Source organism: Juglans regia, chromosome 13 (assembly GCF_001411555.2).
Source record: "Juglans regia cultivar Chandler chromosome 13, Walnut 2.0, whole genome shotgun sequence".
Classification (NCBI taxonomy): domain Eukaryota; kingdom Viridiplantae; phylum Streptophyta; class Magnoliopsida; order Fagales; family Juglandaceae; genus Juglans; species Juglans regia.
The window spans coordinates 31,493,368-31,511,433 of record NC_049913.1 but is presented as its reverse complement, the minus strand read 5'-3'; the positions used below and the strand labels follow the sequence as shown (position 1 = coordinate 31,511,433).

The window sequence follows — 18,066 nt, the reverse complement described above, 5'->3', positions numbered from 1 at the left end:
GCTGATGCATAGCATTTCCCTTTCTATAAAGCCATATGCCTTTGAGATAAATAAGTTCTTACAAGTTTGATGCGTAAACATAACACTAGAAATTTAAGCTAAGCAATATATCAAATACGTCAGTGGACATGGGATGAAGCATATGCACAAGTGTCTGTCAAAAAGTAAGGTACTGTAGACTAATGCTGCATACCATTCATAAAATCTATAACTTTTTCTTTTATTATTATTTATTTATTTGGACGTATCATTTCATAGTTGCGTTGAAAGCAAAAGAAATACTGAATACTGCTGGAAATAAAGCGGCACAAATGTTAATTATAAGCACATTCAACAGACAAAAAAAAGAAGAAAAAGAAAAAGAAAAAGAAAAAGAAAATCTTATATAGCCTGTTCTCTTTATTCAGCATTTTGAGACAATTAGCATGCAACATGTCGTTTTGATATGGTGTACACATACATTGAGACAATTAACAACTTATTGTTAGATTTTTAGATCCTTATTGCTAATAGCATAAAAGCCAATATCTAGACTATCAAGTGTTAATCATGATAGGTACTAATTCATGTGAAGAAGCCAAGATACCAATATACATAGGGCAATAACAAGCTATTCCTCGTTTTGATTTTTGTCATTTTCAATTGGACCAATTGATGTAGCATGTTGTTGAGTTGTTTTATAAGTCAATTACTTAAAATACAATATGTGTGATTGGAGATAACAAAATCTAAAATGAAAAAAGATATTAATTATCTAATTTAATTAACCATATATCTTAGATGAGTTCTTTTTTATTTTATTAGATTTTTATTAAAGAAAAGTGTAGGAGAGACAATCGAAGGTGGCTACCTTTCGTGGGCGTGACCATGGTAACACATTATCTGCTGCGAATCGAACAAGAGGGACCTAGAAGGTGGGAAGCCATATGCACTCTCCCTCAACTCGAGTTTGAGCTATAGGCTATAGCTTAAACCCAGTCACACTAGAGAATTCAATGAATTCTTAGGTGGCAAATACTTATAATCTAAAGTGAATATATTTAGATTTGAACTCAAGACTTGATACATGTCAAAACACTTAGAAGTAACCAAGGACCAAGTGCAACCAACCAGCTTGGCGGTAGTTGTTCATTTGCTAAATTGGTGGGGATCAGATGCAAAAAAAACGTGTGGTTTTTCCCACATCAGATATAACAAGTCGTTGATTAGGATGAAGTTATCCAGGTTGTCCACATGAGATGGCTACACATTTCTAACGTTGGCCACCTTATGAAAAAAAATCAACCCGGTCGGTGGGTGATTGAAAGTATTTACCATCTGTGTTTTTTTCAATGTTTACTTTATCTATTTTCTCTATAAATCTGCCGACCCTGCTACACTGGTTTTTCCCCCTTCTGAGGTTCCTCTTCAGCCTTGGAGTTTGAAAAATAATCAGAAAAGGAATATTAAATTAAGTGGCTCTTTGCACAGTTAGTGGCACTGCATGTGCTCAGGAATATTACAGTTTTTTTGCTTTATATGCAGCAGTCCCACCTTCCATCCATTATAATTTCAGTGTCTGTATATATAATCACTCTCTTCTCATTGTTACTCCTCCCTCCCTTTCTCCTTCCCTTTCTAATTTAAATTATATCTTACTCGCGATTGATAGAAATGGGTGAAGAAGCTAAACAGGTAAGTTTCTGCATGTTCTTTGCATTTTAGAGTTTCATTCATTTTTATTGAGGTTTTGGCTGTTTTGGGGGGCTACATTTCGTCTATCCTTATTGGTTGTTATTTCATTTGCATTTGTAGAAACAAGCTACAGCAGAGGAAAAGAAAGAGGAGAAAGCAGAAGAGAAAAAAGAAGAGAAAACAGAGGAGAATAAGGAAGAGAAGCCACAGGATCAGGAGAAGGAAGAGCCAAAACCACCATCTCCATTAATCTTGTACGTGGATTTGCATTGTGTTGGATGTGCCAAGAAGATCGAGAAGACAATAATGAGGATTAGAGGTCCCATTTCTTTATTAATGGTTATACTGAAGTTTAGTTTCTTTGAGTTAATATGTGTGCATGTGCAGGAACGTGTGTGCGCTATAACTTCTGTTTATGATTGTCATCAGGAGTGGAGGGTGTTGAGGTTGACATGGCTAAAAACGAAGTGACTATAAAGGGGATAGTGGAGCCTCAAGCTGTGTGCATGAAAATCATCAAAAAGACTAAAAGAAGAGCAAAAGTCTTATCCCCATTACCAGCATCTGAGGGTGAACCCATCCCAGAAGTTGTTACTTCACAGGTCTTATGCAGTAACTTTAATTACTTAGAAACTAGAAGAAAAAAAAAAAATTTTTAATTTAGTAAAGTACTTAATTTTTTACTAGCATATTGAAGACAGTCTTGCTTTACTGTACTCCAGGTTACTGGATTAGTGACAGTGGAACTCAAGGTAAACATGCACTGTGAGGCCTGTGCAGAGCAACTTAAGAGGAAGATACTCAAGATGAGAGGTACTACTAATGATTAAGAGGAAGATAGTTCAGAGGAAGATACTCTATAAGCTAAGTTAATTATTTGAGTGTGGTTGACCAACTGCATGAAACAATGAGGAAAGTTGACATGAAAGGAATCCCATAAAGGATCGATGCTTTCTCATTCCTGGTTTTGCCTGAGGGTCTAGAGCCACTACGACCTAGCCAAATCAGCATCTGGCTGATCCAAATGCATGGTTGGCCATCTTATGTGGCAGGACCATACAATTCAGTGAATAAATTGGAGAGTATTTTATCCTTATAGGGGGCTGGCATGTTCTAATTTGGGAAAAAAAAAAAAAAAAAAAAACGAAATCATCAGACACAATCTGTCTTAGGGAATAAATGAATCTGAAATTTGATTACTCATGTTGTGTTACAGGTGTTCAAACAGTCGTAACCGAGCTCAGTTCTGAGAAGGTCATGGTCACGGGGACCATGGATGCAGAAAAGCTTGTGGCCTATGTTTATAGACGCACCAAAAAGCAAGCTCGAATTGTACCACAGCCCGAGCCTGAGCCCGAGAAGAAAGAAGAAAATAAGGAAGCCGAGAAGCCAGCAGAAGAAGCAAAACCTGATGAAAAGAAAGAAGACAATGGAGAAAAGAAAGAAGATCAGGAAAAACCACCAGAAGAAGCAAAGAAAGAAGACAATAAGGGTGCTGAAGATCAAATGAAGGAATTAGAAGCCATTAAGGAAGGTGGAGGTGATGAGGAGGGTATGAAGAGGATGATGTACTATTATGATCAGCCACTGTTTGTGATTGAACGAATCCCACCTCCTCAGCTCTTCAGCGATGAAAACCCGAATGCATGTTGCATTTCATAATAATTTCTTATAATATCAAAGAATGTTATGAGAATGTGAAGTGTCAAGTAGCAGCAGTACCACTCGCGTGAGGGTATGAGTACTGAAGTTTGGTGGAAGGCGTCAAATAATTAATGGAATTAAAGCAAATTGATTAATAATATAAATCAATATTCTGTATGATATCTTTGTATGATATTTAATTGGATATCTGCATACTATATGGCCATTTTTATCCAGATCAAACCAATCTAATAAGAATATTCTGATCAGTTGAAATATGTGTCCTTCGCTTGCATGCTTCTTAATTTTATCTTATTAGTAGGAAGTTTAATATCATTTTATTGACGTATCTTCAGTTTGTAAATTTATTTTTATAAATTTTTTTATGATTGTAGCACTTTTGATCTTTATATAATTACACATGTAGCCTGATATGACACTAATCTACAGAAACAATCACAAAATTAAAGGAAAAATTAAACATAAGTACTATATATATAATTAAATTTAGCTTGTGTTTGGGTAGCGAAGTATTTTGAGGTATTCTGTGAATAGTAGTAAAAAAGTAATGAAAAAGTAAAGATAGAATATTGAATAGTAGTGAATAATAATAAAAAGTAAGTAAAAATTAATAATAAAATAATGAATAGTAATACCCAAACCAAACTAGGCCTTAACCTCTTAGCAATGAATATGCATGCTTCACATTGCGCCATTATTAGAATATGATTGTTCATGAGATAGAACTTTTAATAATTTGGGGTGAATATTTAAAATGAATAATAATTTATGTATAAAAAGTACAGCTTACCCAAAATCAAATTCCCATGATTTTATAGTAAGCGCGCACCTAATATTATATTATCAGGCACTGATATTTCACATGATTTTAGGCATATCAAACAAATATTGATGTAATCGATGCGAAGGAATGGTAGCTTCGGTTCCTAAAAGAGAATCTTTCTTTGTACCCTAGTCTGATCATCTGGGAATACTATATATTTGCAAGATTCATGTATCATTTTGTCGACCTCCATAACAATGTGGACTCTGGAATCACATGCTATACAATAGCATGATTAATTATTTGTTTAACGAGTCTTTGTCAAGATCTGAATGAAGATAGATTATGGGTTGCTCATCAAATCCTGTTGCACATGCATGGAATGAACTGATCATCATATTTCTGACGAATCCAATACCCAATTATCCAACCTGTTTAATTTTTTTTTTCTCTTTTATCTCATGACTGCAATCATATAAATAAGAACAATGATGGAGCTTGTGCAATTACAATGAAATTAGCCTATCTCTTAAACACAAGATTGAAGATATGACTATGGAAATCTTGATCTCTGTTACTAAGATCCAAGAACAACACTTGGAAAATGATCATGTCCCACCATTGATTTCTGATTTTTAGTTTAAAGTAAATATTGTAGAATGCTATAAAATATATAAGAATCTACTACATCAGAAGTCCAAATTCAATAAGGGTAAAACTAATTATAGTAATAATTTGAAACTAAAGTCCTATATCAACAAAGATGATAAAAGACCCATTTGTTTTAATTGTAACAAACTGGGTCACTTGGCCAAAAATTATCATTATAAGAAGAGGAAAAATTAAGGTAATGAATAACCAAGATCGCCTAACCTACAAGTTCATATGATGCTTTCCGGGACCAATTCCGTTGGAACCGATGAACGGTATGTAACCATAAGTCTTCAATTTTATATGGCTTGTAGTGCTACTGATTGGATAGAAGACACAGGAGCCAATGTACATGTCACTTCTAACCGCAATATTTTTTCAATATATTAAGATACAAGCGGCATGAAAGTGACGATGGACAACTCCACCTCTGCACAAGTATTTGGAATAGGAAAAATTGAACTCAAATTAACATCTGTAAATACTTTTCTTTTAGAATAAATATTTTACGTACCAAAGGCGAGGAGAAATCTAATTAGTGGATCTTTACTTAGTGGGGTAGGCTACACATTATTATTTTAATCCAATAAAGTTATTATAACTAAATATGAGTCATTTGTGAAGAAAAGTTATGTGAGTGATGATTTGTTTATAATAAATACTCAAAATAATGTAGTAGATAAATTAGATTCTAATAATAAATTTACATTTTCTACATGTTCCTCTTCAATATGGCATGCTAGATTAGGCCATGTTAATTATCATAATGTTAAAAGAATGATGGATTTAGAGATTATTCCTAAAGTTCCTGTTGATTTGGATGAAAAATATTTAATCTGTGTTCAATCAAAACAACCTAGAAAGCTATTTAAATCTGCTATAAGAAATTCGTTGCTACTTGAATTAATTCATAGTGATGGCTGCTATTTAAATGGTGTTTCTTCTAAAGGTGATAATAAATACTTCATTACTTTTATAGATGATATGTCTAAATTTTATTATGTTTACTTGATGAAAACAAAAGATGAATCTTTTAATAAATTTGTCGTTTATAAAACTAAAGTTTAAAACCAATTGGAGAGAAAGATTAAAATTATCAGGTCTAATAGAGGAGGTGAATACTCCTCTAATCAATTTGTTCAATATTATGAGGAGAATGATATTATACATGAGGAAACCACTCCATATTCTCCTCAATCCAATGATGTTTCTAAAAGGAAAAATAGAACATTGGTAATATGGTCAAATGCATGCTCTCTAGTTCCGCCCTATCTGAGCAATGGTGGGGGGAAACAATACTTGCATTTTGTTTTATCTATCATTTAAGAGATCTGACAAGACATCGTATGAATTCTGGAATGGTAGAATACCCAATATTATTTTCTTTAGAGTTTGGGGTTGTTTTGCAAATGTTAATGTTCCAAAAATTAAGAAAAGGAAATTAAATCCCAACACAGTAGATGTAGTGTTCATTGGGTATGCTAGACATAGTTCTGGATATAGGTTTTTTTATTATAAAATCAGAAGTACAAGGTATTGATCTTCAGACCATCATGGAGTCTAAAGATACAACATTTTGTGAAGATCTATTTTATTTCAAAAATAAATTAGAAAGATCTTTACCTACAGTAAGTTTTCTTTCCACCAGTAGTCAACCTACCATTATATCTAATCTTGAGAGTGCATCTGGATTAGAAAATGAACTTGGAAGAGGAAAACGAGTTAAAAAGGAAAATGATTTTGGTGATTTTTATACTTATTCTATGGAGGAAGACCTGTTGACTTTCAAGGATATCATACTTTCTATTAATTCTGCTTTCTGGAAAGAAATAGTAAATAATGAGATGAAATCTCTTAAGACTAATGACACTTGAAACTTATGTGATCTTCCTCCTGAATGTAAAACCATTGGATGCAAGTGAATTTTTAAAAAGAAATTAAGACCTGGTGGTATTAGTGATAAATTTAAAGTTAGACTGGCTGCAAAGAGATTTACACGAAGAGAGAGAATTGATTATTTTGTCATGTTACTAGAATAACCGTAATTCGTGTTCTAATTGCTCTAGTAATGATCCATAAACTTGAGATCCACCAAATGGACTTAAAGACCGCATTTCTTAACGGCGATCTAGAAGAAGAGATATACATAAATCAACCAGAGGGATTTGTGATTCCAGAATAGGAAATGAAAGTTTATAAACTTATTAAATCTCTCTATGGTTTAAAGCAAACCCCTAAACAATGTGACCCAAAGTTTGATGTAATAATTTTATCTTATAATTTCAAGATAAATAAATCGGATAAGTGTTTATACTCTAAAATAGTTGATGGTGCATACATAATGATATGTCTTTACATTGACGATATTCTCATATTTGGTACCAATATAGATATTATTCTTGATGTTAAAAACTTTTTATCTAAAAATTTTGACATGAAAAACGTGGAAGAGGCACAGGTAATTCTTGGTATTAAATTAATGAGATCTCGTGATGATATTAGTATAAATCAATCTCATTATATTGAAAAGATTCTTAAAAAGTTTGAGAGATTCAAATGCAAACCTATCAGTACTCCTCTTGATCATTGTTTGCATTTAAGTAAGAATCTTGGAGATCATGTGTCACAACTGAGATATTTCTTTATTATTGGTATGCTACTATATATTGTTAATTCTACTAGACCTGATATTTTATATGTTGTGAGTAGACTTAACTCTACTCACAACATATACTAGCGGACATACTAGTAGGCCTGATGATTCTCATTGGAAGGCATTGGACATAATTTTTAAATATTTGAGAGGAACCATGACACATGGTATCCATTATTCTGGGTATCCCACTATATTAGAAGCATACAATTATGCTAGTTAGATAGCTGACATAGTAGATCATAAGGGAACGAGTAGGTATATTTTCACTCTTGATGGAGTAATTTTGGCTTGGAGATCTTCCAAGCAAATTGTGATTTCACGATCTACTATGGAGGCTGAGCTAATAGCCTTGGATACTACCGGACATGAGGTAGAGTGACTTAAGAATTTATTATTAGAAATTCCACTAGTTAAAAAATCAATGGCAGCTATTTATGTTCTTTGTGACAACTAGGCTATGATAAGTGTTTGTAATAATAAACATTTTAATAATAAGAGGAGACATTTAAGTATCAGGCATTCTACGATAAGATACTTGATAAAGAATGGATACCTGACTTTGGCATGTGTAAAGTCAAAAGATAACCTAGCAGATCTTTTGACGAAAGGATTGACAAAGTCGAAGGTTATACATACATCAAGGGAGATGGGATTGAAGCCCATTAATTAGGTCATCAATAGCGGCAACCCAACCATCCTGACTGGAGATCTCAAAAAGATGGTTCAATGGGAAGAACAAACAATTTGAGTGACTGGATAGTACTATTAAAATATTATTATAAGTTCATCCCTAGAGTGTGAGTGCTACAAATGCAATGTCAAAGGAAAAACGAAATGCTTTGAATGAGTCCAAAACTAAGGTGAGGTATTGAATTGTAAGTATCTTTGGAGGAGTCACCTATGTGAGTATGACTGTGGGGCCGCAGTCTATGATAATTGGGCTATTCCCTAGAGCGCTCATGAATCCAAGATACGATACACGACCTTTATATACCACCTTGAAATGAACCTGATATATATCGTACTATGTGTGTGGTGTGGAGAAACTTGAGTTAAAAGATTATGGTTCAAGACTTAGTTCACTATGGATCTTTTAGATGGAAAAACGCTAACACTAGGTAGACATTCAAAGCAGCAAGCTAGCTTTGTTGATGCATGGTACTTAGCCCAAAGAAAATTTTATTCTATTCTATCTTTTAAAATATTTTAATTAGGTGGGGGATTGTTGGTTTTTTAACTTAAAAATGATTAAAATATTTAATGTTGAGTAAAAAATAATGTGAACCATTATCATTGTTCAATGAATCGGTTCGGTTGTCTAGATTTAAACGAAAAAGTGTCATGATAACTTGAACTAATGCATGCCTCTTGGAGATAGGAGTCTTAACCGCTTGCCAACCAAACAAAAGGTCGTGTCCTTTAACGAACTAGAAATCTTTCCAATATATTCTCTAATATTTGAAAAATGACTTTTCAAAAGTGATCATTCATTTTAGTTGTGACTTTTCACAAATACCCTTTCATTTATATGTCTTGAGTTTTCACGAGTATCATTTCATTTAACTAAGTTGTAACTTTTCACAAGTGTCCTTTCATTCTCTATAAATAGGGAACCCCACCCACAAATTGATGGACTCCAAATTCTCTAAAACAATTAGGGAAACATTTTCTCATTCTTTTTATCTTTCTTTCTTTGTGCTTTGGCTATTTTATATTTATTGGGTTCAAGAATCTCGTTTTGTGTGCACCGACAAGGAGATTGATGAGAACCGACGTTGTTGTATTTTAGGTGTAGACTATCAAAAAGCCTAGTGCATATTTAAATTTGGAGGCGACGAAATCTACTCTAAAGAAAACGTTTATCACATTGTACCTCAAGACCAGATTCTATCTTTCTAATTTATTTTTGTTATTTTACATATTTTCTAGTTTACAAAACGTTTCAATAGAATCCAATACCCACTTATCCACTATGTTTAATTTTTTTTCTCTTTCACCTCATGACTGCAATCATACAAATAAGAGCAATGATGAAGTTTGTGTGATTACAATGAAATTAGCTTTTTTTTTTTTTTTTTGTGGTTAAAGCATCACTTGTTTCCAAAATTTAAATTGATGAGAAGAACTAAACTTAATCATTTATTTATGTTATAACACTCTTATTAACTTGTGGGTTGAATAATAACATTCATTTTATTAAGAGTAATGATACATATAGTTGTAGAGTACATAAATATTATGTAATCATTTTGAAAAAAAATGATACCCACTATTAATTAATTAATTTTTTCATGTGATTCTTTTATTTATTTTTTTTTTTAAAGAAATTACGTGATATTTATGCACTTACGATTGTAAATATAATTTTTCTTTTAGTAGAAAGTAACGTTGGTACAAATCTTTAATGTGAATTATGTCTTTCACAAAACTTTGTAAGAAGTGGGCCCCACGAAAAATAAATTTCATTATTGAATTTATATCCTAATACTTTTTAAATTGCCTCTCTATGCTTTTGCAATGCTAATTAGTAATTGAAGCCAATGAGATGCAATGCAAAGTGAAATAACCTGGACCATGGTGATCATCAACATGCTCTAGTTTCTTTCCCTTTACTTATCCATAACTTTGGAAAACTTTCTACTTTCGTAATAATTACACTGAAATAATACATAATCCTTTCTGATTCCCATTTTCACGTGTTGGTTTATATATATAATAGATGGCATTCAGCAACAGTAGTAAAGCAAGCAAAGACTCGATCCATGGATTCCTGTGAGGAGCTCAGTGAAGTTGCAGAACATCTTAACATGCTTACGCTAAACAATCATTGTACTCCCAAGTCTTCAGAATATATCCATCTTTATGCGCGCGGTTCCTTTTTGTTTTAGGGTAGGTTTGAGGGGTGAGATGAGAATTTTGTATTTTGTTTTGAAGTTTAAAATATTAAGTTTTAATATTATTATTGTTTTGAGATTTGAAAAATGTGTATTAGAATTTTAAAAAGTTAAATTGTTTATTATATTTTATATGAAGATTTGAAAAAAGTGTAATGATGAGATGAGATGAGATGAGAATTTTATGTTTTGTTTAAGGTCCCAAACCTGCCCTTAGTGGATGCTGTTAAAAGTACTAAATGTTAAGATATAGAAAAAGTTTTGTTAAATATATATATATATATATATATATATATATATTTATTTATATATAATCTTTGTGGATGTCACATGAAAATAGAAGGATAGGATAAGGATAATACTGATAAGCAGGTTTTTTAAGATTCTCTGAGACAAACCAGAGGCGTGGGTTTCACATGGAGGAAACGCCCCCACTGCGTTTGAGATCTCAGTCGTCATAATTCTGATCAATAGTCCGAACGAGACGCAAAAATCGATATCTAGAATTCATGACTGGGACCCCATGATTCTCTAACATGGCCGAGAGTGATGTTTTGTTGATGATTCAATGCTGCATGTCGCACATCTGTGCTCATTTGTCTTATACCCATGCCAAGACAGTTCAGTCACATCAGACCACAGTGATCATGCATGTGTCAATCCTCTAAAGTTGAAGGCATTGAGGGTAGGCTGATAAAGTTATTGAAATTGAAAAATACTCCTAATAATGATATAAAATTCAGGTTAAGAGAAAATCTGAGTTTTTGTAAAAATAAATTTATAAATTAATATATAATTTTACATCAAATTATATTAATTTATAAATTTATTTTTATAAAAAAATTTTATAATTAAAACATTTTTTTAAAAGAAAATGAACAATATATATAAATAGTAATATTTATGTATTTATTGTTTCTCTTCATGTATTTTTCAATACATAAATCCAGTGATGAATTTAGGGGAACAGGCCCCCCTCAATTTTTGATAGTTTTCAAATCTAAAGTTATGTAAAAATAAAAAGAAAAGGGTATTGGATGTGATTTTTTTTTAATTCCAAATATGTTTTACTTTCCATAAATCATATATATGTTTATTGATTCATCATGTATGCCTAAGTTTTTTTAATTTGATTTATTATGTTATACGTATGTTTAAATTAGTTTTGAATATCATAATATGAATTTTCATGAGTCATTTTCTTTACGTTTTATTTTGATATGGATAAGCGAGAAACTTTAAATCGACCATAAACATTGTTAAGACTACATTTCAAAATAAAAATAAATTGAACGAATTTTTTCAATTTTTAACAGTATACTTAAGATAAGATTTCGAAAGAAATTAATAAATGACAACTTTCTTATAAATTATTTGCTAGTGTATATTGAAAATGAATGTAATAATTAATGATCTTTATTTGTTGAAAGAAAATTGAGATCAATTGGCATGATTTTTAATGTTAATTTTATTTTTTATTTTACATTCAAACTTGAAACTTCCTATTCATTTATGCATGTTTTTAAATAGTCTTTTAATTTTTAATTTTTAATTTTTAATTTTATATGCAAACTTTTATATATTCTATGGCCCCCCCTCACCATAAATCCTGCCTTCTTTCCTGCATAAATCAATGTACAATTCCTAAAGATCATATGAAGTTATAGGAAGGATTCATTTATCATGTAGTTACATAGGCATCTTCCGGTCCACATCATATATACTAGGTACTAGTACTACGAAAAAGTGGATTCCATTACAAAAAGTGTGAAAAAATCATTTTTTTTTTAATGAAATTTATTTTTTTACAAAAGACTTACGTAATACCTGTGCATTTAGGGTTTATGATCACTACCATTACTCAATTCAATTGCCTTTTTTCATCTACACTGTATATATGATCAGATAGTTGTAGGCTGATCCACTCAATTCCAAATGCGGAAAATATTAATGCAATAAACAATCCCTAGTCAACCTCGTAATAAAGTTAAAGGTTATGATCATTGATGTTTAATTTCTCAACCTTGCTTACACATGATCATGATGCAAATGTCAGTTCATTGCTACATTAATATATATTATTTTTCTTTCTCGAGTTTTCTCCAATCAAACAAAGAATGATCATAGCACTGATCTTGACATTAATGTCTTATTTCTCCAAATATTCTTACGAGGTAAAGGTTGTCATCTCGAGAAAAGATTAATGTGCGCGCATGCTGCATGGTATAATCCAATGAGTAATGTAGAAAATGAAACATCGAAACGGGACATGTTTGCTGCTGGTCATGAAAGAGAAACAACTTAAATTAATATTATATATACTTTAATTAATACTTCAGTTTTTATTTATGATCTCAAGTTTCCAATTAGTATTATTCAAAAAAAAAAATTTTTCAATTAATAGAAGAGTAATAATACTTGTAATTGTGAAGTCCATAAATATCGTCTAATCGTTTTGAAAAAAAATAAAATTTATTATTAAAAAATTATTTTTTTTTTATATAAATATTTATTTTTTTTTTTTCAAAATAATTACGCAACATTTAAACATTCACGATTTCAATTATCATTTCTCTTAATCGAGATTCGTTGCTAAGGAAAACAACCCACATGGGAGCCAACATCTATGACTAGTATCGAACAGCACGAAAAGGGTGATCGATCAGATGCATGAATGAACTTTTCGTTACCCAGAAAAGAAGATGACACAGCTTTGTACTCATCCAAGTCATCACCCTATATTCATTCGAAACAAGAAATTCTGATCCCTAGGAGTATCTTTATTGACTTGGCAAAGTTTAATTGGACATCTTTAAAATAATTTAAATTTTTATTACAATAATTAGTTAAAGATAGAGAATTATAATTAATTTATTAAATATTAAAATATTAATTTCTTACTCTCATTATTTGTAAGTATTTATATAAGTACAGATTTTTTATTGATATTGAAATGAATATATTGCTAGATATTTAGTTAGGAAATAAGAAATTTAAATAAAATTTTAGATCAGTTTAATCTTAATTTTTTATTATTAACATTAAATAATTTTTGAAAATATAATTTTTAAATATTAATTTAATTAAAATATAATTATTATTAATATTAAATTGGTAGAATTATAAAATATAATATAAATAAATTTAATAAAAAAATTATTAATTTAATAATATTTTATTATTATATAAAAAATAAATATTTAATTTAATGTAAAAATTAAATTTAAATAAAATAGATAAATATAAAAAGAATGTGATATTGATTAAATTTTAAAAATGTACGGGCCAATCAAACGAGGATGCTCTGACCAAAGCTGTCTCTTTAATCGATCAGAGCATGATCCTCTTCAACGTCCAACTCAAGACGTCATGAAAAAAAATGTAAAGGAGGGGGAAACTTTCTTTTCTGGGGAGTCTTGCAGGATACATAATGATCTTAGACCTTAATCTATGTCCTATTAATCCTATATAAGGCCTTCGATAATTGAAATAATGATCATCAATGTTACTCATCAATATTACCAACTTATAGTTCGGAAGCAACAAGAATCTGAATCGCTGTGGATATAAAAACGCAGATCTAGCAGTTATTGGATGCATGTTAACTTGTGCTAGCTTTCATTAATGGCGGACATGCAGGTTGTTCCTGCTTCCAAGAATGTGGAAGCACAGTTCGTGGAGATGACGGTGCCTCTGTTTTTGTTTTCCATTCTTGTCCCTATTTTTCTCACGAAATTACTAAATAGTCTGATTGTTTTGTTCCCGCCGTCTGCACCGACTGTATATATTTGTAAACTTATTTCTTTTCCCAAAATAGCCTTTCTTTTTTATTTACTTTCCATATTTGCCCCTATTGTTTTGGGTAAATTGCCAACTTTAATGACTATTTTTTTTAGAGCTTTGCTACACAACCTCCACCACACTTCACACTCCACACTTTTTTAAATTTTTTAAATTTTTAATATTTTTTTAAAATTTTTTTTTGAGTTTATTCTTTTTAAATTATTTCAAATTTTTTATTCATTATTCATATAATAAATATTTAATAAAAGAAAAAAATAATAAAAATTAAAAATAATATGGAGTGTGGAGGTTGTGTGAATAGTAGGAGGTTGAATAGATTTTTTGTTTTTTTTATCACCGTTTACACCGACTGTATATATTTGTAAATTCATCTCTTTTCCGAAAATGTCCTTTCTTCTTTCAGTGATTTACTATTTGAATTACATTTTCGTTGTTTTTGCTGAGGGGCTTTTTTGTCTTTTTAATTTTAACCATAATCTCTTCATCTCATCGGTTAAGGTCGCATCTTAGCCATTACATTTTACTTGCTTGCAAATTTACGCTGTTCTATATTTCTTCAAACCTTCAAAGACTCAAGTTTGTCAAATTCGGTGAAATAGATTGTAGACATATATGTATGTGCAAAAAAGTAGAAATTAATTATTTAATATTTAATAATTAATAATTTAATATTTTTTTCTTATCTAATAAATATAAAATACAATATGCAGTCGACTATAGTTATTAAAATTAACTATAATAATTGTATCAATATAATTATAAATTTTAACAAAATAAAAAAAAAACATATTTTATTAATAATTGTAAGAAATGGACACCTTTATTAAATCAATTAATGTGTTTAATATACTCATGTGATTTAATATAATTTATTAATATTTAATGTTATTATTAGTACGTAGTAGTAATAGTTGAAATTTTTTTCATACCTAAATAGATAAGATTGTACAGGGTTCAGGTAGTAGGAGCTGTTCTGAGTATATATTTCGTATAAATTCGGAGGAATCTATTGTAATTGTTAATATATATTAATATGGGTTAAGAAATATAATTACAGAATTTTTATGTTCTGTTTTTTAATGTATTTTTTATAACAGATCTGGTGCTTCTGTGCTTACTTCAGTGCTCTCCATCCCGATCACTGTTGGCTTCTTCTACTTCCATGCACTGATTTTATATTTGTCCTCTACCTTCTGCAAGTACGTTTATTGTTAAGTAAATGCTTATTGTATTTATTTTGTAACAAATATATAAACTTGTAATTCTCAATTATAACTATTTGTTATTAATATTTATTATATGGAAATTTGGATTCTTATTGCTAGACAATTTAATATTATATTAGATGTTTTAATATAATTTAGAAAAAAATGTTTTTAAATAGATGTTACTTTCTTATGCTTTAGATATAAATAGTTATAACATTGTTTGTGTTTTATATTTCCATATATATGCATGTATGCTATGTGTTTGATACATTGTTATTTATTTTTTAGATTAGCCTATCAAATTGACACAAAATTGCTAATTTCTCATAACATATGCCAAATGGTAAGATGATATTATTAAAAAGAAATACATTTAATATCACAAATATCATTTATGATTTCTTATCTAAATTTCTTTACAAATAAAACTTGAAGAATCATGAAGAACTGTCATAAAAAGAACTTGGTATGCTACTCAATCTGAGGAAAAAAAAAAGTAGGAACTTTGTTGAAAAAGAAGAGAAATTTCTTATCTAAATTTCTTATACTTCAAATGACAACGAAGGTTTATGTATAAGAGAAATTAGATGTTCTTCAAATACTAACGTTTCAGAAAGTAGATTTCACAACGACGTGTCTACTTTAGCAATAACGACAATTGCTACTTCTAATAACATCATCGGAATTTCAACACTTCCTAATCGTTTTAGACGAATATTAAAAACAGTAACTTCTGAAACATATTGCTTATCATTAGTGCCTTCATGTTAGTCTTTGTATTATAATTATAAATATTCTATAAATCATGTGTATAATATGTGTTGTAAATAAAAAAAAGTTGTAAAAATATAGTCAAAATATAGTTTGTTTATAGTTAAAATTTTGAAATATAACAAAAATAGTTAACTGGGCGCACGTTATCCTTACTAGTATGTGTATGTATGATGTTATCATGTCCCCAGCTGGTCCATAAATCCGAAAAATAGCAGATCATAGCATGCATTAATTCACCATCTCACATATGTGATAATGGGATTGGACCACTTCCTTAAGTTAATGAATACATCGACACTAGTAACTCCATCATACACAAACGAAACGTGCATAAAAGAAAACTGGCACAATAGCATAGATAGCAGTGTCAATGATGTCTGTATGAGATATATATGCATTATTGTATATGTCATTAGTAACACCAAATTCGTGCATGATGATCTGTGAGCTGCTTCAAAAATTCAATCGCCCCATTTGTCGAGGAAGAAGGTCCACCCCAGAAATTAGGCCTCAATCATTGCTTTCTTGGGCCTTCGCTTTACTGACACCATCATCATTGCTTACCCACCGTGATCCTTTGCATTTGAAATGATATATATATTGTGGATAAGAACTGCAACCCCCTAAACTTTTTTCACCAGGGAGGACTAAAAATAAAAATGAAATCGAGGGTAAATTAAATGGATGGCTTCTTGGTGTCCCAAAAGAGCAAAACATTCAAATTATAAAACAGACAGTTATGTTTATATATTATATATATATAAATAAATAATTTATATATATATAATTATGGATCTGTTGGAGTAATTTAATCGTTAAAAATAATTGATTACAAATAAATAATTTAATTAATTACAATTACGGATCTGTTGGAGTAATATTATATATATATATATATATATATATATATATATAGAAAAATGCTAAGTTGTCTCCTAAATGTACCTCTGATCAGTTTGCCTCCCTTACATGTGTGGTGAATAATTCACTCTTTTTTTTTTTTTAATAAAAAGAAGGCTGACATGGCAAGGCCATGTGAGGGGCAAACTCGGGACACATTTAGAGGACAACTTAGCACCATATATATATATATAGAGAGAGAGAGAGAAAAAGAGAAATTTGCAAATATATATAGGTACACTACTTTGATGCTATGATAAATTAAGTTTATTTGAAAACTTAAATGATAAAAACAAGTACAATGTGAATGTGCTAGCAACCATAAAGGGGAAAGAGAAAAGCCGCACGATTTTGGAATCCAGATCAGGACAACATGATCAAAATATTAGAAGAATCCATTTCCTTATGAAAGGATTTATAATTATTTATTTAGATTGCGTTTAGATATTGAATTGAGTTGAGTTGAAATGATAAAATATTGTTAAAATATTATTTTTTAATATTATTATTATTTTGAAATTTAAAAAGATTAAATTATTTATTATATTTTATGTTAAAATTTGAATTAATTATAATGATGAATTGAGATAAATTTTAGATCTAAATTTACCTTTAATTCCGTCTCACAGTATAAAACGAAGAATATTGAGTACCGGAGATTCAGCCATTAAAAACACATTGCGTAAAGATCTTATCATTTTGTATATATATAATTGTTTAATTTCTCAATCATTAATATGTAGATCACTCTCTGCTTTGGTCGTGATCTGTGTTCTAAAGGGAACACGGTGATGCTTCTTTTTGCCTAATTTTACGTCTTTCATCGGATTTGAACAAGCTAGCGAAATATTGCCATCTAATTTCTCCTTCGATTCTTTGAACTTAACCCCAAATTAAGGGTCAGAACAGGCATGCGCATGATACAGTCTCACTCTCTAGAACGTACGAACTGTTCATGGAGCACGTAATTAGAATTAAAATGGTGGACGTAACCTTCATAAGTCGTGCATGTTAGGTGATCAAAACAACCAAATGATTTCTGACCTTTACCAATTATATTGGTTTTTTCTCCGACTA

At 30.3% G+C, this 18,066-nt stretch overlaps 1 protein-coding gene across 1 annotated transcript; it reads left to right on the top strand.

Moving 5' to 3' along the window:
- The first annotated feature begins 1,386 nt into the window (after positions 1 to 1,386).
- LOC109006140 (heavy metal-associated isoprenylated plant protein 9-like) lies at positions 1,387 to 3,495 on the top strand. Its single transcript, XM_018985326.2, has 5 exons — positions 1,387 to 1,674; positions 1,795 to 1,993; positions 2,104 to 2,276; positions 2,397 to 2,487; positions 2,891 to 3,495. Exons 1-5 carry the CDS (start codon positions 1,654 to 1,656, stop codon positions 3,334 to 3,336), a joined length of 930 nt encoding a protein of 309 aa, XP_018840871.1. The 5' UTR covers positions 1,387 to 1,653; the 3' UTR covers positions 3,337 to 3,495.
- Positions 3,496 to 18,066: the final 14,571 nt, after the last annotated feature.

Bases quoted from the DNA above. Each gene is read 5' to 3' on its own strand.
- LOC109006140 (XM_018985326.2), top strand. From the start codon at position 1,654: ATGGGTGAAGAAGCTAAACAG. The intron at 1,675-1,794 runs GTAAGTTTCTGC...TTGCATTTGTAG, and splicing joins TGGGTGAAGAAGCTAAACAG to AAACAAGCTACAGCAGAGGA. The intron at 2,277-2,396 runs GTCTTATGCAGT...ACTGTACTCCAG, and splicing joins CAGAAGTTGTTACTTCACAG to GTTACTGGATTAGTGACAGT.